Below are 24,685 nucleotides of genomic sequence, written 5' to 3'. Positions count from 1 at the left end.
TATGGTCTAGCCTGTTGCTCCTAGACTGCAAGCTTATGCAGCATGTTACTATACTGAATACTGTACAGTATTATAAGATTATACTCCTTTAATACAACTTTAGTTACACAAGACTAGTAACACAATAGTATTTGTGTATCCAAACATATCCAAAGCTAGAAAAGGTACAGTAAAAATACAGTAGCATAATCTAATGGGACCATCGTATATGTGGTCCATCATTGATGAAAACATTATTATGTGGCACCTGACTGTCACTGAGTTTAACTATATAATATTTTAAGAGTATATATTTTTATTATTAGGTTACTCTAAATGTGTTTAACAGAATGCTCCCCTTTTTTTGTAATGAGAGAGCTAAAATACAACTCTTATACATGATGACTATAGTTTGAGAAACAAAGAATAAATAAAAATTTTTAATATGGTTATTTGTTGTATTCAAAGGTGAAACTTTCCTAAGATATGTTGTGTTCTTCTTCCAATAATATCTATTCACATGGATGTAAAGACTTGGTGGAAATTTCTTTGTGAAGAGAGGATAATTAAAATTTAAGATTAAACTAGATGTCCAATGAGATGAAAAAAAGTCATTACTATGCTTTGGCAAAATCAGGAATGATAAATTTGTGAGAGATGAATTTCCATGGTTAGCAGAAGTTTGTTTCTCTAAATTTTAGTAATCTGTCCTGCAATTAAGTTTATAATTTAGTTAATGTTTAGCAATGGTGCTTTATTTTACTGACTCATTATATTAAGATTAGATTCACAAGTATATGTAACATTCCCAACCATTCTATGAATTAACACTCTCATCAGTTAACATAGCAATTATGCTTTTAAAATAACACATCTATTTGATTTGATAAGAAAATGCTAACACCTGGAATTTTGCCATAGTCACTTATTAGCCTATTGATCACTGTCTCAGCCTGGGATGCCAAAATAAAATACCATAAATTTGGTAGATTAAACAACATAAATTTATTTTCTCACAGTTCTTAAGGCTGGAAGTCTTTTTGTGTAACCCCATAGGAGAGAGAGAGGCAGAGTGAGCAAGAGAGAATGTGTACAAGCAAGCTCTGGTGTCTCTTCTTATAAAGGCACTAATCTTAACTTGAGAGCACCACTGTTACAACCTTATCTAAGCCTAATTATCTACCAAAGGAATCATATCCAAATATCACATTGAGGGTTATGGCCCCAACATATGAATTCAGGGGGGACACAATTTTCTCCGTAGCATTCTGCCCTCAGGCCTCCTCTAATTTATTTTATTCTCATTTGCCAAATACATTCATTTCATCCCAATAGCTCCAAGAGTCGTAACTCATTTCAGCATCGACTCTAAAGCCCAAATGTGAAAGTCTCACCTAAATACAATCTAAATCAGATATAAATGAGAATTTGGGTATGATTCATCCTGAGAAAAAGTTCATGTACAGCTGTGAACCTGTGAAACCAGACACGTACATGCTTCCAAAATGTAAAGATGGAACAGCCGTAGGATGAACAGTCTATTTTCCCGGAAGATCCGCTGGCTATTTATATTTGTCACAGGTCGGTTACATTGGGCCATTTCAATCATTAAAAAAAGAGCATTTTGTTTTTATTACAAAAGGCAATTACTCTGAATATGGATTTGTCTTACCTGTGCAAATTGCTTCTGCCAAAACTGTTACCTGTGGCCTTATAGAATTGGCCATCATGGAATTTCACTCAGCATGACTTCTGATCAGGAAACTCACTTAACAGCAAAATACTTTTGGCAATGGGCAAATGTTTATTGAATTTAGAAGTTTTTACCATGTTGTCCACCACACTGAAGCAGCTGGCTTGACAGAATGGTGGAAGCCATTTGAAGACTCAGTTACAGAACAAGATAAGTGCCAATAACTTGCAGGTCTAGAGCAAGGTTATACAGAAGGCGGTACATCCTCTGAATCAGTGTCCAATATATGGTGATGTTTCTCTAACAGTCACAGTTTGTGGGTCCAAGAATATGGGGCTGAAAATGGGAGTGGCACCACTCATTATTACCCTTACTGGCCCATTAATAATTATTTTTTTCTGTTTCCACTTTCTTATGCTTAGCTGGCCCAAGGTCTTCTTTCCAAGGGGAGATTCAACAGTGATTTCACTGAAGTGGACATTAAGGCTTCTGCCCAGGTGTTTTTGAATCCTTATGCCTCTGAATCAACAGGGAGAAAAGGCAGTTACTGTGCTGGCTGGAGTGACTGATCTTGACTACCAAGGAAAAATTGGACTACTACTCCACAGTACGGAAGAATATGGCAGACCCTTAAGGCATCTCTTAGTATTACTATGTCCTGTGATTAAGGTGAGTGGAAAATTAAAACAACCCATTCTAGTCAAGACTAATTGTTCAGACTCTTCGGGAATGGGGACTTGTGTCATTTTACTAAGCAGAAAATACAACCAGCTAAGGTACTTGCTGAAGGTAAAGGGAACACAAAATGGGAGGTGCAAAAAGGTATTTATAAATACCAGCTATTATAACATGACCAGCTGCAGAAATAAAGACCGTAATTGTCTTAAGTATTTCTTCTTATTTTGTGGGGGGTGTGTGTATGTTAAGCAAATAGCTTTGTTTTCTTTCCTCTCTTGTTTCCTTATTGTGGAACGTAACACACACTGAATCATAGTATTTAAAAATCGCTGATTTTACCTTATGGTATTTAAGTTATGGAATATCAAGGATAAGAGTAAATATCACTCAAGAACTTTACTTCCTCTTCTGGAGAAGAAGTTTGTTTTTAGGCGTACACAAGATAACTCAATTATATTAGGTGCGATGGTGCCCTTGTTATTTCTTCTATGAGAAGATTAAATATGATTTGAGGAGAGGCATGGTTAACAAGTTGACAAAGAGTAGACTTAGGGTGGTTAATTTTATGTATAAACTTATTATACATAAAGTCTTATGTTACGAGAAATTTGGTTACACATTATGCTGGATGTGTCTGTGAGAGTATTTTTGAATAAGATTAACATTTGGATTGGTAGACTAAGAAAAGCAGATGGCTTTCCCCAGTGTGAATGGGCCTCATCCAATCTGTTGAAGACCTAGATACCAAAACAAAAAACAAAACAAAACAAAATGAGAGACAACTCTTTTTCTGCCTGTTTTTAGGGTAGAACATTGGTCTCCTCCTGACTTTGGACTCAGACTCAGACTTTATATATTTAGCTCTCTTGGTTTCCAAGCCTTTGGACTCAAATTGAAACTATAATATTGACAGTCCTGGTCTTTAGTTTACTGTGTGCAGATCTTGGAGCTTCTCAGCATCCATAGTTTCATGAGTCAATTCCTTATAATAAATATGTAATATTTATATATTATATAAATATATAATATTCATGTATATTTATATAATTTATATAAATATATATTTATACAATATAAATATAAATGTAAAATAAATATAATTTATGAATATTATAAAAAATATTTATAATTTATATAAAATATTATATAAATTATATGAAATATATACATATATAACATATTATAAGTGTTTTATTTTATATTTTATTGGTAAATAAATAATTGGTTTTCTGGAGAACCCAGGCTAAACTGGGTCTCCACTCACTAAACTCTATCATTACAAGAACACGGATATCATGTTTCTGCTTTTCAGTTTGTAGTTAATCTATGAATCAGTCTTTCTATAACACTTAACTACCTCGCTTTAAATATTTGCAAAGGTATTTTAAATTCTACTTAGACCCTGGACCTGTAGACTAAAATTTGGGACTAAAGAGAAGTAGAAAAATTAAATAGAAGAGGAAACATGAGTGTTGTAATTCATTTTTAAATTATTTTGTTCTTCATCAAAAAGCAAGCCTGCAAATATATCCATTTTTTAAATTGTACAAATGTATTTGTACAAATTTATGGGATACATTGTGATGTTTCAATGTATATATGCATTGTAAAATGACAAAATCAGGATAATTAGCATATCCATCATGTTAAACATTTATTTATTTATTTTTGAGATAGGATCTTGTTCTGTTACCCAGGTTAGAGTGCAGTGGCATGATCTTGGCTCACTGCAATTTCTGCCTCTTGTGCTCTAGTGAGTCTATGACCTCAGCTTCCCAAGTAGCTGGGACCACAGGCACACACCACTATGCCTGGCTAATTTTTCTTTTCCTTTTTCTTTTCTTCTTTTTTAGAGATGGGGTTTTACTATATAGCCCAGGCTAGTCTCGAGCTCCTGACCTCACACTATCCACCTGACTCGACCTCCATTGCTAAGATTACGGGCGTGAGCCACTACACCCAGTCAACACTTATAATTTCTTTGTGGTGATAACCTCTCTTCTAAGTGTCTAAAAATGTGTACTGCATTCCTATTAGCTTGATTTAGTGAACTGTGTGATACAGCATCAGAACATATTATTTCTGTGAAACTGTAAATTTGCACCTGTACCAACCGCTTTGTATCATTTTACCCCCTACACTGCCCAGCCTCTGATAACCACTCTTTACTCTCTACTTTGATGTGATATACTTTTTAAGATTCTACACATAAGATCCAGCAGTGTTTGTCCTTGGGTCCTTGGCTTTTTCCAGTTTTATTCATGTTTTTGCAAATGATAGAATTTAATTTTGGTTTATAACTTAATAGTATTGAGTACACACATACACATGTAAACACACACACATATAACATTTTCTTTATCCATTTACCCACAAATAGGGAGAGGTTGATGCCATATCTTGGCTAATTGTGAATAGTCCTGCAATACACATGAAGGTGCAGTTATCTTGTCACACACTTTCATATACTTCGGATAAATAACCAGTAATGAGATTGCTGGATCATATGGTAGTCCTATTTTTAACTTTTTAACCTCCATAACTACTTTTCATAATGGCTGTACTAATACACATTCTCATCATCAGTGTATAAGAATTCTCCTTTCTTCACATCCTCACCAGCGTTTGTTATGTTTTATCTTCTTCATACTAGTCATTCTAACTTGGGTGAGGTGATATCTCATTATGGTTTTGATTCACATTTTCTTGATGATTAGTGATGTTGGACATTTTTTCATAAACTTGCTGCACATTCGTATGTCTTCTTTTGAGAAATATCAGGTCCTTCTTGCCCACATTTGTAACTGCATAATTTTTTCTAAATTGTTTATATATTCTTGTTATTAATTCCTTGTCAGATTGATAGTTTGTAAATATTTTATTTCATTCTGCAGGTTATCTTTTCACTTTGTTAATGGTTTTCTTTGCTATGAAGAAGCTGTTTAGCTTGATCAAATTTCTTTTGTGTATTTTTTATTTTGTTGCCTGTGTTCATGTGATATTACCCCAAAAAATCTTTGCCCAGACCAGTGTCCTATAGTATTCACCCAGTGTTTTCCTCTAAGTAGTTTCATAGTTTCAGTTTAACATCTAAATCTCTAATCAATTTTGAGATGATATTTGTATATGGTGAAAGACCATATCTGGTTTCATTCTTCTATCTATGGATATCTAGTTATCCCAGAACCATTTATTAAAGAGGCTGTCCTTTTCCTGTGGTATATGTATGTCAAAAATTAGTCAGCTCTAAGTGCATGGATTTACTTCTGAGCTTTCTTTTCTATTCTATTAGTCTTTGAATCTGTTTTTATGCCAGCACCATGCTTTTTTGAAAAAGAAAAAAAAAAAAAAACTTTAAACATTTACTTTTTTTCTTCTTTTTCTTTCTTTCTTCTTCTTTTTTTTCTTCTTGAGACAGGGTGTTTCTGTCACCCAGGCTGGAGTGCAGTGGCATGATTGAGGCTGACTGCAATTTCTGCCTCCCATGCTTAAGTGATTCTACTGTGTCAGCTTCCTGAGGAGTTGGGACCACAGGCACATGCCACTATGCCTGGCTAATTTTTCTTTTCTTTTTTTTTCTTTTTCTTTCTTTTTTTTTTTTTTTAGAGATGGATTTTACTACATTGCCCAGGCTGGTCTTGAGGCTTTGCTTTACTTCATTTTCCTTTTGTAGTACATTTTGGAATTTGGTAGTGTGATTTCTTCAGCTTTGTTATTTTTCTTCAGGATTGCTTTAGCTTTTCAGGGTCTTTTGTGGTTCCATGTACATTTTAGCATTTTTTTTCTATTTCTGTGAAGAATGCCATTGGTATTTTGATAGGGATTACACTGAATCTGTAGACCACTTTGGGTAGTATAGACCTTTCAACATTAATTTTTCTAATCCATGAGCTTGGGAAAGTTTTTCAGTTTTGTATGAGTCCTCTTCAATTTCTTTCATCAGTGTCTTATAGATATTCTGGTAGATATTTTTTTACTTCCTTTTACATTTATTTATTGGTATTCTACTTATTTTATAGCTTTTGAAATGAGATTGCTTTCTTTAATATTTTTTCAAACTGAATGTATCAGCATGTGGAAATGCTACTGATATTTGTCTGTTGATTTCATATCGTGCTACATTTCTAAATTCATTCATTAATTCTAAGAGATTTTTGGTTCAGCCTTTAGGTTTTTCTCAATATAAGATCATGTCACCTCCAAACAAGAAGAACTTGACTTCCTTTCCTACCTGGATAACCTTTATTTCTTTCTGTTGGCTAAATGCTCTTGCTAGGACTTCCAGTAATATGTTGAATAAAAGTGGTAAACATGGACATTCTTTTCTTGTTCTAGATCTTAGTGGGGAAGTTTTCAGATTTTCCTTATTCAGTGTCATATTAGCTGTGAACTTGTTGTACATGACAATCATTATGTTGAGGTAAAATTCCTTCTAAACTTGTTGAGAGTTTTATCATGAATTGATGTTAAGCTTTATCAAACTTTTTTCAACACTTATTGAAATGATCATATGCTTTTTGTCTTTCATGCTGTTCATGTAATATATAATGTTTATTGATTTATGTAAACTGAATCATTCTTGCATTCCTGGAATTAATCCCATCTGATCACGATGAATGATTTTCTTGATGTATTATTGAAGTCTGTTTGCTATTATTTTGTGAAAGATTTTTCCAACTGTGTTTAACAGAGATATTGTCCTGTAGTTTTTTTGTTGCTGTTGTCAATGTTGATTTTGTTTCTTTGTCTAGTTTTGGTATTAGGATGATGCTGACCTCATCTACTTGAAAAAAGATACTCCTTGCAAGTAGATACTAGATACCAACAAAGAGATGGAGTGGTCAGCTGCAGAATCCATGAGACTGCTCATGTTACCCCTTACTCAATGCCACACAGCACAGCATAGAATAGAGACAGACTTCTTTCACTTGAGAGAAGAGGAAATTGAGTGAGAAATGAGTTTAGAAGTATTCCCTTCTCTTCCTTTTTTTGGGAATACTTTTGTAGAATTGGTATAAATTATTTAAATTATTTACATGTTTGGTACAATTCAGAAGTGAAACCATCAGATCCTGGAGTTATCTTTGATGGAAGAATTTTTATTACTGTTTTGAAATTTTACTCATTATTCGTTTGTTCAAGCTTTCATTTTTACATAATTTAATTATGATAAGGTATATATGTTAAGAAACTTATGATTTCTTCTAGGTTTTCCAATTTCTTTTTATGTATTTGTTCAAAATAGTTTCATAATTGTTTGCATTTCTGTGGTATCAGTTGGAATGTTTCTTTTTGTGTGTTTGATTTTAGTTCTTGAAGCTTCTCTCGTTTTTTATTTTAGTTTCTTGAAGCTTCTCTCTTGTTTCATAGTTTAGTTAAAAGTTTATAAACTTTGTTTTTAGTTTTTTAAAAATCATCTGTTTTATTGATCATTATAAATTTTAGTCTATTTCATTTATTTCTATTTCTATTATTTCTTTTCTTCTACTTATTTTGCGTTTTGATTGATCTTGTTTTTCTAGTTCCTTTAGTTCTAATGTCAAGATGTTTATTTGAGCCCTTTTTTGATATGAGAATTTATTTCTGTAGCCTTCCCTCTTTGAACTGCTTTTGCTGTACCCTATAGTTTTCAGTACATTGTGTTTTCATTTTCATTTGTTTTATGTATCCTTTACATTTTGCTTTTAATTGTTTATTGCTTCATTACTCGTTGCTCATGAGTATGTTGTTTAATTACTATGTATTTGTAGTTTCCAAAGTTCCCCCTGTTATACATGTCTTGTTTTATTCTATTGCTTTCTGAAAAGATACTTCAAAGGATATGCCTTTGTTTTTTTAAACAATGTGTTAAGTCTTGTTTTGTGGCCTAACATGTGGCCTATCCTGAAGAATGTTCCATGTGCTGTTAAGAAGAATGTTTATTCTGCAGATATTAGTTGAATTTTTTTAAATGTCTGTTAGGTCAGTTTGGTCTAAAGTAAAGAATATCTCCAGTATCTTTCTTGATATTTTATCTGACTGATCTGTTCATTGCTGAAAGTGGTGTGTTGAAGTCCTTTACCATTATTATATTGCAATCAATCACTCCCCTTTATGTCTGTTAATATTGGCTTTATATACTTATGTGCTCCAGTGTTTGGGGCATATATATTTACAATTATTGGATCATCCTCCTGTTTTGACCTCTTATCATTATATAATGGTGTTCTTTTGCTTTTGTTTTTCTGTTTTTGACATAAAATCTCTTTTATCTGAAATAAGCATAGCCATTCCTTCTCTCTTTTGGTTTCTAGTGCCCATTTGCATGGAGTATCTTTTTTACTCCCTTCATTTTCAGCCTCTGTGTGTCTTTATAGGTGAAGTAATTTTGTTGTAGACAGCATGTAGCTGAGTCTCGTAGTTTAATTTCTTAATCATTCAGTCACTCTGTCTTTTAAATAAATAATTTAGTTCATTTACATTCAAGGTTGTATTGAAAAGGACTTACTGCTACCATTTCACCATTGTTTTCTGGTTGATTTGTAACTCCTTTATTTATTTTTTCTTTCTAAGTGTCTTCCTTTGTGAATACGTGATTTTCTCTGGTAGTATATTTTAACTGTTTGCTCTTTTGATGCTATTCTATAATCTTACAATCTATCTGAAATGGTTTGTTTGTGTCCCCACTGAAATTTCATTTTGAATTGTAACTCCCACAATTTCCATGTGTTGTGGGAGGAACCTGGTGGGAGGTAATTGAATCATGGGGACAGGTCTTTCCCATGCTGTTCCTGTGATAGTGGATAAGTCTCACAAGATCTAATGGTTTTAAAAATGGGAGTTTCCCTGCACTAGCTCTCTCTTTGCCTGCCACCGTCCACGTAAGATGTCACTTTCTCCTCCTTGCCTTATGCCATGATTGTAAGACCTCTTCAATCATGTGGAACTGTAAGTCCATTAAACCTCTTACTTTTGTAAATTGCCCAGTCTCATACATCTTTATCAGCAGTGTGAAAAAAGACACTATCAAACTGTCTTTATTCTTTTGACTTTTTTCATCCTCTTACTTGTGTTTGTTAATTGCCTTTTTTTTAAATTGCATTTTAGGTTTTGGGGTACATGTGAAAAAATGCAAGATTGTTGCATAGGTGCATACGTGGCAGTGTGATTTGCTGCCTTCCTCCCCTTCACCTATATGTGGCATTTCTCCCCATGCTATCTCTCCCCAACTCCCCACCCCCTGCTGTCCCCCCACTCTCCCACAACAAACCCCAGTGTATAGTGCTCCCCTCCCTGTGTCTGTGTGTTCCCTTTGTTCAACAGCCATCTATGAGTGAGAACACGTGGTGTTTGATTTTGTGTTCTTGTGTCAGTTTGCTGAGAATGATGGTTTCCAGGTTCACCCATGTCCATACAAAGGATGTGAACTCATCATTTTTGATGGCTGCATAATATTCCATGGTGTATATGTGCCACATTTTCCCTGTCCAGTCTATCATCGATTGGCATTTGGGTTGGTTCCTGGTCTTTGCTATTGTAAACTGTGCTGCAGTGAACATTCATGTGCATGTGTCCTTATAGTAGAATGATTTATAATCCTTTGGATATATACCCAGTAATGGGATTGCTGGGTCAAATGGAATTTCTATTTCTAGGTCCTTGAGAAATCGCCACACTGTCTTCCACAATGGTTGAACTAATTTACACTCCCACCAACAGTGTAAAAGTGTTCCTATTTCTCCACATCCTCTCCAGCATCTGTTGTCTCCAGATATTTTAATGATCGCCTTTCTAACTGGCGTGAGATGCTATCTCAATGTAGTTTTGATTTGCATTTCTCTAATGACCAGTGATGATGAGCATTTTTTCAGGGGCTCATCAAATCACCCAGTAGGGTTCTCATTATGCAGGTAAGACCAGCCAGAGCTGGCTGACACCAATGGCTGGGTGTAGTCTTTGACAGAAGAAACCACTGGCCTGGTCAATAGGAGTCTTTTTTGGTAGTACAGCACATGTTGACTCTGGCCTGGTTGTTGCTTGCCTGAGAACCACATTCCCTGACATCTGTTTTTTGTGCCACAGTCTACCTTCAGGCACAAACCTAGACTTTCTTTGCCTCACCCCAAAGACCCTTCTCCAGCCACCAAAATCAAAAGACAAGACTGTACTCCTATGTTCTATGTTCATAGAAAAAAGGGCTCCTGTCTTGATGGGAGCCCAAATGAGGAGCCATTCTTTGTGAATTTGTGTTAGGGTCATTGGGTTGGGGTGGTTCACTTCTGACCTGGTGTTCATCAGAAAGAGAAAGGCCAACACTGACCTAGCAGCGAATGGCTCCCATGCCTTAGTGCATTTCTGCTGACAGAAGTGAGCAACAAGGACCAATGGCTCCTTCGCATACACTGAGTGCAGCAGGATGCGTGTCACACACTGTTTGGTTACTATTTACTATTACAGACATAGTTTATAGGATAGACAGGCCTCTACGTGAATGGATGTCTTATATTACTATCAGGACCTAAAAATATCAATACTTCTACCTTCTATATCTACATCTTGTATGAATAGAGACACATAGATATATAGATGTAGATATTTATATAAATATCCATACACAGAAATATATGAGTATTTCTATGTAAATATGCATGTATACATTGGGGTACTTGCCAACAAACATTGTCAGTAATGCTACCTGTCTTAAGGGTGCAGACTTAGTCTTTCTTCCCTCCTGTATGGCTCAATACCATCCTAGAATGAAAAACAGCCATAGAACCTTGTATGTATAAACATAAACAACATTTTATTTTTAGGAGCAAGGCCTGGCAGGTAAGCTGACAATACTGCCAGTTAAATTTTATTTTTCTTTTTTTTTCTTTTTTCTTTTTTTGAGATGGAGTTTCACTCTTGTTACCCAGGCTGGAGTACAATGGTGTGATCTCGGCTCACCACAACCTCTGCCTCCTGGGTTCAAGCAATTCTCCTGCCTTAGCCTCCTGAGTAGCTGGGACTACAGACATGCGCCACCATGCCCAGCTAATTTTTGTATTTTTTTAGTAGAGACGGGGTTTCACCATGTTGACCAGGATGGTCTCGATCTCTTGACCTCGTGATCCTCCCACCTCGGCCTCCCAAAGTGCTGGGATTATAGGCATGAGCCACCATGCCCGGCCCAAATTTTATTTTTCTTTTCAGGCAGAGTTTCACATTTTTTACCCAGGCTGGAGTGCAGTGGTGCAATCTTGGCTCACTGCAACCTCTCCCTCCCGGGTTCAAGTGATTCTCCAGACTCAGCCTCCCAAGTAGCTGAGATTATAGGTGCACACCACCACAACTGGCTGATTTTTGTATTTTTAGTAAAGACAGGGTTACATCATTTTGGTCAGTTTGGTCTCGAACTCCTCATCTCAAGTTATTCACCTGCCTCAGCCTCCCAAAGTGCTAGGATTACAGGCATGAGTCACTTTGCCCAACCTCCACTTAAGGTTTTTTGTCCACCTTAACACTTCAGGGACAAGATTCTCTTCTGGATGTAGGCCTGCATTCTTCATATCTGCCACTGTGGTCCTGCCTTGATGATTAATAGTTCCAATTCTTAAGTGGAATTCACCTGGGTTGGGCCAATTAGCTGATGGGACTCACCTTTCCCATCAGCTAATTGAGCTAATTGAGTAGATTCACCTGGGCTGGAGGGGCTGGAAAAGGAAGGACCTTTGACCTAGTTTTTATTTGGGCTTTTATACACAGATGTACTCACAACTTACATAGACATACTCATATAATCCTGTGTGTGTGCTTATGGGTCTGTCTATTTATATGAATATCTACAAAGAAAAGCTCCAAAAGAAAACTAGTCAGAGGTCTTTTATTGTTTCTATCCCCTCTATCCTAGATGTATCCAATCAGAAAATTAGTTCAGTCCAAGTGAATTCAATTTGAGCCACACACCACTTCCCATTCTTGTACCTGTAAAAAAGCCTTCATTATTTGGCACTGAGGTTTTGTTTAGTTCAGGAGCTCATCAAACCTACCCAGCACTGTTATGGCTATCCAGCTAGGGCCATCGAGAACTGGCTGACACAAGTGGGTGTGGTCTTTGACACACAGGACCATTGGACTGGCCAGTAAGAGCCACTTTTGGCACTTGGGCACACGTTGACTCTAACCTTGTCGTCTTTTGCCCAGGAACCATGTTTCCCCACATTTGCTTTCAGTGCTGCAGTTTATCTTCAGGGCACAGACCTAGTGTTCTTTTCTTGACCCAAATAAACCTCTCTCCAGCAACCAACCCTGAAAGACAAGAGTGTACTTGTCAGATGGGCATGGGACCTCATGCCTGTAATCTTAGCCATTTGGGAAGCTGAGGCAGGCAGATCACTTGAGGTCAGGGGTTAGAGACCAGCCTAGCCAACATGGTGAAACTGTCTCTACTAAAACTATATAAAAAACATTATCTGGACATGATGGTGTGTGCCTGCAATCCCAGCTACTTGAGAGGCTCGTTTTAACCTGGAGGCAGAGGTTGCAGTGAGCCGAGACTGTGCCACTGCACTCTAGCAGTGATGCTTCAGCGGTCCCAAGTCACCTCATTGGCTGATTGGACTCACCTGGGCTGAGCTATTTGGCTGAATTGACTCATGAGGGCTGTAGCAGCTGGAATCTAAAATGACCTTTGACCAGGCTGAGTGACAGAGCAAGACTCCATCTCAAAAAACAAATAAAATAAATTGAGTGAAAGCCTTTGAACTAGGGCTGGTTCATCCCTGGCCTGGTGTCTACTGGAAAGAAAAGGGTCATTATCGACCTCACAATGAATGACTCCCATGGCCTTCATGAATTTACTGCTCACAGAAGTGGGGAGTAAAGATCAATCATTCCTTAGTATACATAGAATGCATCAGGATGTTTTCAGAGTATATGTTCATTTGTGTGGCATTGTAGATATAGTTTAAAGAGCACATAAGTCTTTACATGTATGGAAGCCTTTTTATATTATTATTTTAATACCTAGCAATACTTCTACCTTGTGTATATTTACTCTGTATCATTGTAGATAGATATATACATATATGGATATAGATGTAGACAAGTAGACAGATAAACACAGGCAAAGAGTATTATCTGAGATACCTATGGAAGTATTCAGTATACATTCAATATTTCCCAACAGATGCTTTCAATACTCCAGCCTATCCTAAGGGCACAGACCTTGTTTTTCTTCCCTGCTGTATGGCTCAATACCATCCCAGGATGGAACTCAACCACAGAATTTTGTACATATAAACATAAAGCTTCACCTTTAGGCAAAAGGTCCAGGAAGTGAGTGAGCTGTGCCATCATATAAGGTGTCATGTCCCACTCAGCATCTCAGGGCCCTGTGCTTTTTCTTGAGGGATGTCTGTGTTTTTTACATCCATCCTTGTGGGACTGCCTTGATGCTTCAGCAGTCCCACGTCACGTCATTGGCTGATTGAACTCACCTGGGCTGAGCTAATTGGCTGCATTGATTCACCTGGGCTGTAGGGGCTGGAACCTGAAATAACCTTTGACCTAGATTTTATTTGGGGCTTTTTTTTTTAGCACAGACATACTTACAAATAAACATGACATAGAAATACTCATATAATGCTGTATGTGTGTGTTTACTTATCTACCTATCTATATCCATACAAAAGAAAGCCCCATAAAAAGCTAGGTCATTGGTCATCTCCCGTGCCAGCTGCTCCAGCCCAGGTGAATCCAATGGACCAATTAACTAAATACAAGTTTATCTAATCCAAGCCAAATGCCCCACTCCATTCTCCTTCTACTTATGACAAAGTCCTTGTTACCTGGTACCCAGGTGTTTTTAATTCAGGGACTCAGGAAACCAGCCCAGTGAGGTTCCGTCCACCCAGCCAGGACTGGGAAGAGCTGGCTAACAGCAGTGGGCAAAGTCCTTGACAGAAAGAACAACTGGCCTGAGCAATGCAGCCAGTTTTGGTCCTAGGGTGCACGTTAACTCCGGCCTGTTGTCTTCTGCCCAGGTACCATGCACCCTAACATTTGCTCTCAGTATGACAGTCTATTTTCGGGAAATAGATCTAGGCTTTTTTCCCCCATAGCCAAAAAGACATTTCTCCAGCCAGCAAAAATTAAAGACAGGAGTTGTTTTGACATCAAACATTAATAAAGAAAGAAAGAAAATCCACAGTCCTGATAAAAACATTGAAGAGAAGTCAGCATTCTCAGATCTGGGTGAGGGCCTTTGGACTGGGGCTAGTTCACCTCTGACCTGGTGCTCACCAGAAGGAGGAAGGGTTAACATCAACCTGGCAGTGAATGACGCTGTGGGCTTTATACGTTTTCTACCCACAGAAACGAGCAGCAAGAATGAATGGTTTTCTATTGCACATAACATGCAGCAGGATGCATGTCAGAGTGTAGCTTTATTTGTGTACTATTGTGGATATGGCTTACAGGCAGACAGGTCTTCACAGGTATGGAAGTTTCTTTTTATATTCTTTTCATTGCCTCCACCTATCAATAATATTTTCTATATTGTTACTCTGTATGAATATAGACAGATATAAGTGAGGTAAATAAACACACACACACTTATATGATAATATGAGTGTGTTTATGGAAAAATTTATGTATAAATACGGTGTTCCCCAACAGAGGTTTTCAATATTGCAGCCTATTGTGAGGGAACAGACCTAGAATTTCTTCCCTCCTGTATTGCTCAGTACCATTCCAGAATGGAACGAAATCATAGAACGCTGTGTGTGTAAACATAAAACATCACCTTTAGAGGCCGTGCCTGGGAAGTAGTGACATGTAATGTTCACCTCTAAGTATACTCGAGAAAACTAAAATATGTGTATATAAACACCTGTATATCATGTTAATAGAAGCAGTACTCACAGCCAAGAGAGGGAACAACCCGAGTTGGTCCATCCATCCAGTGGGGTGTCATTGAGCCATAAAGGAAAAGCAGTGCTGATGTGTGCATGCCGCAGAACAGAAACGCCTTGAGAACACGGTGCTAATTGAATACAGCCAGTCACAGAGAGCCACACGCCGCATGATGCCATGCCTAGGAAAGTCCAGAATAGCCAGACCCATAGGGACAAAACATGGATTGATGGTTTTTATTGTCTGGGGGTGGAGTAGCCGCTTAATGGCATGGAGTGTCTTTTGGAGTGATGAAAATCTTTCTGAATTAGGTAGCATTGATGTTTGGATGGCATTGTGAATATATGACATACCTCTGACTTGTACACTTTAAGATGGTTAAAATGATGAGTTTTATTTTATGTGAATATTATCTCAATTAAACAAAAGTCAGCAAATGATTTCATAAGGTTAGTTAATGCCCGAGAACCAAGTGAAGCTCATGAGAAGATGCCCTCCCACAGGAGTCTCACTTTCCCCACTGTGAGTCAGGCAGCCTGGGGGATGCCTTGGCACGGAGCAACACAGCAGGTCCCCTGACTGCTTTGAGGATGAGATGAGCATTTGCTGGTGGTGCTAGCTTGGCTGTTCTGAGTGCGATGAGGATGGTTGCAGAATGACCTTGTCCACTCATAAACAAGGTCCCCTCTCTTCCTCCCCCACATCCCAGGATGGCTCCAGCAGCTTGTTGTTATCTGGGGCCTGACAGCCAGATGTTCAAGGAGCAGATATTTAAGGTGGTAGATTAATTCCGAGTGTCTTCCTCTGAGGAAGTTTCTAAGCTGGTGATAAATCACCCACCAAGTGGTGCAGTGTGCAGCAGCAGCATCATCCACACGATGGCTCAGGAACTGGGTTTTCTGGGTGAGCTGTGGGGCAGTGTGGTGTGCATGGTCCTGTCGGAAACTCACCCTTCCTGTGCAGCCCCCACTTGCCTGCTTCTCCTCCCTTGCATCCCTCTCTGCAGCTCCCAGTAGGTGAAGGTCACAGCTCTCTGTCTTGGCCTCATGCTGTCTGTGGCTGTCTCTGAGGTGGGTCAGGGCCCTATGTTGTGGACAGGCTTCTTCTGTCCTCCGTGGGCTTTTAGTAAATAAAGTAAGTATTTGCAGTCACAGCAGACCTTTATTTTTCTACTCTATATTCAGAAACTCCTACATTTTTTTCTGAATTTTTTAGACCAGAATCTTTCAAATGTTGTTCAACAATCACAATTGTGCCCTCCCCTTGCCCCTGGCACTATTAGAACACTTTCGGGTGTCCTGAGACAATGCCATTTGTTAATTTACAGTGCATATGGAAAATCAGATCTTAATGAGAGTTTTTCTGGTCTCTAAAGCTGGCAATGGCTTGGACAGGCCACCCTACACTATCCTGAGCTCCACCTGAGAGGCCTTCTGCCCTCACCCATCTCCCAGAGGCCCTGTCTCCTGTCTTCAGAGGCAGCACCCACTCCCAGTCCTTGACTGTGGCCTACCTTGTCTGTGACTTTGAGTAATGCCTCCTCCAGAGAGCCCTTCCCACCCCACTCATAAACAGACCTTGCCTCCCCTTCACTTCTTTTCCCATCTGACCCCTTTTCTTGGTTCTGGGGGCCAGAGCCTTCTTTGTCACTAAATAAACTGCAGAGTCCTATGTGGTGGAGGTGTCCTGTTTTCACTCTGTGGGCACCTCGAACATCCAGCAGCTGGTTCACAAGAAAGGCCCAGCAGACTCAGAAAGTTATCCACACAGATGACTTGAAGATTGGAAGAGGAGCTTCTGCGAAGTGTATGGAATAGATTAGTTTCTACACAAAATGCTTTCTTGGAAGAATTCTGAGAAGCAAATGTCAGTGTTCTTGGTTTGCAGTCCTGTTGCCAGTCAGTGGCAGAGGCCAGGTTTGAACCCAGGTCCCTCCAGGTCCTGCTGATGTATGCTGCTGCCTCCTCTTCCATCTCAGCCACTGGAAACATGATACAGTTGCTCATCTTGGTCTATCTGGAGTCTCCTGACAGCCTGCTCCATGCTGGTCTCCACCCCCAGACCCACATAGGAGTCTTTTCTGCTGATTCACCTGTCCAGGGGTTGCTTCCCCTCCAACTGAGAGCTGCAGCCCAAACTCAGCACCTCCTCATGTTATGTAAGCAAAGAAGTGCTCCAGAAATCCCAGAAGATACTAACCCCACCTTTTTAAGGTTATTTCTGCCTCGGTCAGTTCTTAAAGTGCAAGAAGAAATAAGCTGCCCAGATCTGACACTTCTCAAGTGAAGAGTCAGTTCCTCAGGCCCCCAGCCCCAGCAAGGAGGAAGTGAGAAGAATCCATGAGCTGTCAGGTTGACATAGGGGTGCCTCCCTCTACCTATAAGAGTCAATGTTGGGGAGGCTGGACAGCAGCTTTAGAGCCTGCTCCCTTGGCCGTTCCTTTGATTGGTAATTGCTTCAGCATCTCCCTTTTTCACTCTCTGGTATTGTTTCTGTTTGGATTTTTTTTTAAAAAAAGGGAATTGTGTATTGACACTTGGAGGTATTTAAGATTGGAGGTAGATGGCATTAAGACAGCTGTGCATCGATGTAAGTGATGAGGGGGATGGAGGCAGCAAACCATCATGGCATGTGTGTACCTATGCAACAATCCTGACAGATCTGCACATGTACTCCGGAACTTAAAGTATAATTACAAAAAAAAGACAGCTGTGCATCATGCCTAGCCAGGTGACTGGGGTTGACAGGACTGTGGGTATGCACGAATCCCTCTCTGAGGCCCTTCCCCTTCTGAACTTGAAGCCAGGCACACAGTGGGCAGGAGCCAGGGAGGAGGGGCTGCCCCTCACACCCCCAGGTACCCGCCTGTGCTGCTGGAGCTCACATGCACTTCACAGAGTGGAAGCTGAGGCTGGCTCTGCAGGGGGCGCCAGTGAGGTAGACGGGGCTTGGGCTTAAAAGGAGCTCAGCAGGGCTTCTTACCTGTGAGCTGTTCCCGCATCTGGGACCTGGGGACATGGTAGTGGCACTGCTTTTGTGTTAGATTATTGCGGAGATCAAATATAATCATGTGTGCAGGAGCACCCTTTAGACCACAAAACTCTGCTTGGATGCAAAGCCAGCGGAACTACTCAAGAGATGAATCGTGGAGTTCAGACTCTTACGAGAACCCTGGATGCAGACGTCTTTTCCTTTCTTCTTTAGCCCTGTATAGATTCAGAAAACTAAATCATGGACTGAATTTCATCTGGCTCTTCATCACAGAGGCCTCTTCAGGCTCAGCCATGATTTCTCTGCACAAGGAGACTCAGGGTGGCTGCGGCTCCTTCAGGCCGGGCATGGGACAGAGCTGAGACTTCCTGCACACTCACTCATGTCCTCTGCACTTGGCATGCATCTGATTACATTCTCCACAACCCCACTCGATAGTGGAGATACTGATGGCCTCATTTTCATCAGGAGAGGGTGGAAGGTCACAGGCGCATCCTGTGCTCAGACCCACTCCACAATCAGCTGCAGCTGGGGCGTTCGTGTCTGCGTGGGTTCCTTGAATTCCCCTCAACCCCACAGAGCCCTAGGTTTCCTTGTTCTCCCTAAAAGAAGCTGTTGATTCCCCCTCTCAGGAGGATCAAGGCTCTCTGTGAGCCTGCATCAGCCGTGCCAGCCTCTGGGGTGTGATTGCGGGCTCCAGTGGCAGAGATGGCACCACACATTGTCAGAGTGGACCCCCTCCCTGATGTTCTCTCTTGGCACAAAGCTACCACAGACCCCAGAAAATTTGCAGCTTTGCTTCTGTCCCATCTGGGAACCTTGGCCTTCTGGGAATATTCCTGAAACCAGTCTGCGCTCTGTCCAAAATTTTACCACTACATTGCGAGGTTGCCTTGTGGCTCCCTGCCAGGCCCCTGTAAACACAGCTCTGTCCATTTCCCATGACTGGAGAGTGTGTACACAAGGCTTGGGAGGCTGTCCTTGCAGATGGTATTCTTTCAGAATCCATGGGTTCTTCCAGACCAGAGCAGGACAGGCTCTCCTCAGCCAGCCCCGAGTGGGCCGCAGAGGATGGAGTCTTCCTCTGCTCCCTCCAGCCTCCAGGCCTGGTTCCTCCCTCTACTTCCTGCTCCCAGGGGCCCCATGTAGAGTGTGCCTGCTTTTCTCCCTGCACGCCTGCTCTGAGCCATCCGCTGCACTTTAGAGTACATGGGTCTGGAGCCTCCCAGCACCTGGTTTGGACCCTGCAGTCCTCCCTACCCTTTTCTTAAGTCCCAGGCATCCAGTCCCCTCTCTCTGTGGTGTGCGCAGGAGCAGCTGAGAGTGAGCACTCCAGAGGCCACCTCTGGGCCTGGCTTCTTACATGGGCCTGCAGAGCAAACACAACAGGGACTGCTGAGGGCTTGTTCGGGATGCCATGTGGATAGGTGGGGATTGGGGCAGATGCCCCTCTGCCCTCCAGAATACAGGTGGGGAGCCAGGAGGAGAGCTGATGGACACAGGGTCACAGAGTCACGGTGAGAGGCCAGAAGGAAGAGCAAAGCTGGGTTTAGCCTGGGGCAGTGAGGGATGGTGGGTCTGATGATGCACAGGAAGCTCTCTGGGTCAGATGCTTGGCCCATGAAGCCTGAGGAGGAAAGAGCACTGCTGTCTGCAGGATGAGGAGGAGCAGGGCATGGGGGGCTGCATGGGGTGGGGTGGGGGCAGGAAAAGCAGAGCGAGGCTGAGGCGGCCTCCTGTGAGTGCAGCGGGAGGCCCAGGCCAAGGGTCAGTGTGTGTGGATGAGTCTGCATTTTCAGACTAATCTGATGACAGGGAAGAGATGGGCTTGTGTTTGTCCCATGGAGAGGTAAGTGTGCTGGGCAGGGGAGAGGCAGGGAGCTGGCAGGGACTGTGCTCATGGGAGATGGTGGCTCAGCATTGGACCAGGTCCCCGTGCTGGGGCAGAGAGCCTGAAACCTGTGAGTTGTCCCGGAGGTCTTACTGAGGGGCTGCATGTGGTGGGAACAGAAAAGGGGTCAGGAAGGACCCTTGGTTCTGGCTTGGGGTTGTGAGGTGGGGAGGTGGTGTCTTTCCCAGAGCAGGGGCAGGACCCAGGCCTCTCTCATCAGCTTCGGGCTGGGGCGCTCCCTGCCTGGAGCCTTGGGCCCCTGGTCTGACCCCTTCTCTTGCCTCCCCTCAGAGCTTGTTTGGTTCCTGCGGCTCCCATCACCCCGGGTGCTGACCTAGGTTGGTTTTCACTGTTTCAGGCCCTCACTCAGGAATGGACCCTCAACTGCTGGCATTCCCAGCACCTCCCTCCAAAGGTACCTCCTCCAGGCAGGCTCTCACCTGGAGGGCGGGCCCACAGGACCCCCAGCTTCCCTCCCGTCTGATTGCTGCAGAGATGCCCTGTGGAAAGTGGTAGCCCAGGGCACAAGGAGCATGCCAGTCATGGTGTGAGCTGGCCTCTCTGCCCTGGAGGACCAGAGCATGGCAGAACTAGTGGAGGTTGCCCAGGCCTCCCATGCCTACTGCTGGCACCACCTGTGCCTGGGCAGTCTGGCCCCTCACAGGCCTCATCCCAAATCTCCGCAGGTGCTTTTCTACACTCAGTGGTGACCTTTTGTCTTTGGTAAACAATGTTTTGGAAACTGGGGCCTCTCTTGGGTGACAACTGGTGAAACAGGAGCCAGCCTGTGTCTGGGAGGCTCTGCTGGATGGGCAGGAGGGAGCGCACGTGGGCCTTGCTGCTCCCTGCCCAGCTGCTGGATTGGTGGGTGTGCCCTGGCTGGGGTGTGGTGGCTCTTCCTGTGCTCTGCTGGACAGTCAGCCACCGTGTGCTCATGATGTGTCCTTCAGGCCACGCCTGCCAAAAATGAGTCATCCCATTCTGTGGGTAGCAAACTCGCCATCCACAGAACCCCTTCAGCTTGGGCCTTTGCCCAGCCCCAGTGTGTATGATTCACCTTCTGGTCCAGCAGCAGAGCCTGGTGCGCACTGCGGTGCCTGTCCATCTTGTGGGAGCTGCAGGCCCCTGCCCCGTGGTCTATGTCAGGGACCCTTTCTGCACCCCATTCTGTCTGTGGCCCTTCCCAGCTCTCTCCTCTGTGCATGTGACAGGCAGACATGTAGAACAACCTTCCTTCAGCTTCTGCAGACCCCCTGATGAAGTGTGAGGGGGCGAAGATGGGTCTACCTCCTTCTGTCCTGGGGGCTGCAGCGCATGCTCTGTGCAGGCTTGGGGCAGGGGGGAGGCTGATTTTGCCCCATGGTAGAAGTCGGGCTGTGTCCTTGTGCTTCTCTTCCTGACAGATACTTGTAATGAGGTCAGTTGTTTGGCAGTGGCTGGGCTTGGCCTGACTGGGGTTATCTGCCCTCCCGCACTGTGGGAGCACTCCCTGGAGGTCAAGCACAGCTGTGTCCTAGGGGACACGGCAGCCTCCCATACATCACTCGGTCACTTGAGGTGGGACCTTATTCATCTGTAAAGTGGAGAAGTTAAAAAATTATGTGTGTGGCGGGTTTTGATCTATGTTCCTCAGATCTCCAAGAATAAGGGTACTTTTAGAGATTTTGCAGGAGTTCAAATACAATTGCCTGAATATTTTTCTATTTTGAGGTCAGTGTCCTTACTAAAGAATACCGTGCACATGTACTGATGTCTTCCCCCATCAGAGGCCGCCAGTGAGCTAAGGAACACTGGGTTAGAACAGGGGCAGTCATGGAAATAGAACCTTCACATAATCCCCTGCCTGTGTGTGAACATCATGCTCTCATGTTACTGATTAGAAGGCTGTCTTCATTTCAGCTCTTATAACAAAAATATCATAGACTGGGGCTCTGGACAAACATTCATTTCTCACAGTTCTGGAACTGAGAAGTCCAAGATGGCAGCAGTGGCAGGTTTGGGCTCTGATGAGGCCTCTCCTCCTGGTTTGCAGATGGCTGGCTCTGGCCCTCCCAGGGCACAGAGGGAGAAAGGAAGCAGCGCTCTCATGTCCCTTCCAAGGATGCTCAGCCCATCAGGAGGGCTCCACATCCATGTCCTGATTACCTTCTACAGGCCCCATTCTCACACGGCATCACATCAAGATGAGGGCTTAGACACACAATTCTGGGGTCACAAGCATTCAGTTCACAGCAGAGGTTGTGCTTAGCTTAGAATTTTTCTGATTTTTGCCTCTGGGCCTGGGCATGGCTATTACATATGTGTACCCTGTGTGTTTACACACCAGACATGATTCTGGCATTGCATCTGTGGTGCAAGGCCCCTCCATGCACCATCCCAAACATTGACTCAGGGTCCATAGAGGGCGACTGCGCCTCCTCAGATGCACAGCACCAGCCTGTCCAGACCTTTCTCAGAGCCGGTCTCTCATGGCAGCCTCTCCGTGGGCTTCTGCAGTCCAGGAACCCAGGGTTTCTAGGGGGATGCTTGTTTTTATTGTTTTTCCCATGCCTTGGTGAGTGATCAGGCTGAGTTGGGCATTCGGAGAAGGTAGGAAAAAAGCATGTGAAATGCATGGGTCATGCGTGGGAAGGGCCGGATAAACAGTGCCTTGAAGGAGCTCATTAAAATGTCTCCTGCTTCCTTGGAACATGCCCTCTCCTTTCATTTGTTCCTTGAGAACATATTCTTAGGCTGAGAGTTTTCTGATAGAGATTGAAGTGGCCTGCAGTGGCTGGTCTCAGTGCAGAGGTGGCATTGCAAAACTCAGTTCTGGTTTCTTTCAGTAGATGTTGTCTCAAAAAGTGATTGATAAACATGCCCAGCTTTTGCTTTAAGAACTGAGACTACACTCAGAACTCCTAAGGTTCACAGCAATGCCAGTGAACCTTAGAGTTCAACTTAAGCATGAAACTAGAGGCTTCATTTTTTACGGGTTTTCCCTTCTTTCCTTCAGAAAAAAAGGCTGAGGTTGTACAAAGAGAACATTCCCAAGAGAGAAAATCGACCAGCGTGGGGTGCTTATGTTAGGGGTCAGCGTTCTGGGATTTGGCTTCCTGAATGCTTCTCAACTGTAGAGAAGTCAGTGTTGGGGTCTGGGGAGTGGGGACCAAGACCTTTCTGACCCAAAAGCCTGTGTTGTCACCCATTTGCACACTAGGATGGGGAGGGCTATGTGTTGGCCACAGTTTGAGAAACTAGTTTGGGGGCTTCCGGGCTGGATTCTGGAAGCATCTGAAGACGGGATGCTGGGGAAGCATCTGAAGATGGGATGCCAGGGCAGTGTATTCCAGCCCCTCTCTCCACTCAAGGACTTTGCTCTTAACTGTCTGTGCTGTCCTGTCTCCTCCCTGTCCTGGACATCCCTGGAGGATGCAAGCACTCTTTGACTCTATGACCACTTTGTAAACAAATCCCAGACAGCCCCTTGACTTCCTGTCTACCCCAGCTCAGCCCCATTCTCTATTCTCCTTTGCAGCTGATCAACCATCCTGAGAGGCTGCGCATGCTTTCTGTCTTCCCTCCTTTCCTGGTCCCCAGCCCTTTATGTAGGCTCCTCCTGGCTTGTGTGTCCTCTTCAGTCCTTGCTCCTTGCACCTGATGGGTAACCCTCATGCCTCCTGGCTGGGTGGGAGCACACCAAGCTCCTTCCACTGCCTGCCTGAAGCTGGTGACAGATCACTCCCAAGCTCTGAATGATTCCATCTGTCTCAACCCACCCAGCAGACACTCACTCTGGCTCCCCCTGACTTCAGTTTCCTTCCTCCATGGCTCTTCATGTAAGGAAGCATCTACTCTCTTGTCTGCTTATGGTCTGTCTTCTGCCCCAGTCAGTTATGAAGTTATCACCTCTCAACTCCACACCTCCTTTTCTGTGCACAGCTTTGCAGGGCTGGGACCTGCAGCCCATGTTCCTGTTTTGACAGCTGGTGCCTTTCTGTAGCCCTGCCACAAGGGAACTAGAGAGAGCCCCTCGGAGAGGTTGCAGGAATGGCCTGGCTCTGCCCTTGCAGGTGGCCACACTGCAGAGACGCTGACTCCCACCCTCCAGCAGCAGATCCCAGCCTGCATTTTCTTTATTTATTTATTTTTGAGACAGAGTTTGTTCTTGTCGCCTAGACTGCAGTACGGTGGCAGGATCCTGGCTCACTGCAACCTCTGCTTCCCAGTTACAACTGATTCTCCTCCCTCAGCCTCCTGAGTAGCTGAGATTACAGGTCCTCACCACCACGCTCAACTAAGTTTTTGTATTTTTAGAAGAGACCGGATTTCATCATGTTGGCAGGCTGCTTTCGAATTGCTGACCTCAGGTGATCAACCCACCTCAGTCTCCCAAAGTGCAGGGATTACAGGCATGAGCTGCCAAACCCGGCCTTAACTTTATTTGCTTATTAATGTATTTAATTTTTTTTAAAGACGAGGTTTCACCATGTAGGTCACGCTGGTCTTGAACTCACAACCTCAGGTGATCCGCCCGCCTTGGTTGCCAAAGCGCTTGGATTACAGGCATGAGCCACCATGCCCGGCCAACTTTATTT

The 24,685-nt window shown here is 42.8% G+C and overlaps 1 protein-coding gene across 1 annotated transcript in view; it reads right to left on the bottom strand.

Annotated features, from left to right (window-relative positions):
* LOC135272751 (ephrin type-B receptor 4-like) overlaps positions 1-24,685 on the bottom strand; it is a 117,514-nt gene that overhangs the window by 38,502 nt on the left and 54,327 nt on the right. Inside the window, 4 exon segments of the mRNA XM_064371343.1 lie at positions 19,478-19,586; positions 19,734-19,868; positions 20,549-20,608; positions 21,338-21,436. Coding sequence (XP_064227413.1) covers positions 19,478-19,586; positions 19,734-19,868; positions 20,549-20,608; positions 21,338-21,436 — 403 coding nt within the window.

This window comes from Aotus nancymaae, unplaced genomic scaffold (assembly GCF_030222135.1).
Source record: "Aotus nancymaae isolate 86718 unplaced genomic scaffold, 86718_ANA_hifiasm-v0.15.2.pri h1tg000131l, whole genome shotgun sequence".
NCBI classification, from domain to species: domain Eukaryota; kingdom Metazoa; phylum Chordata; class Mammalia; order Primates; family Aotidae; genus Aotus; species Aotus nancymaae.
This window is presented reverse-complemented; position numbering and strand designations above follow the sequence as displayed.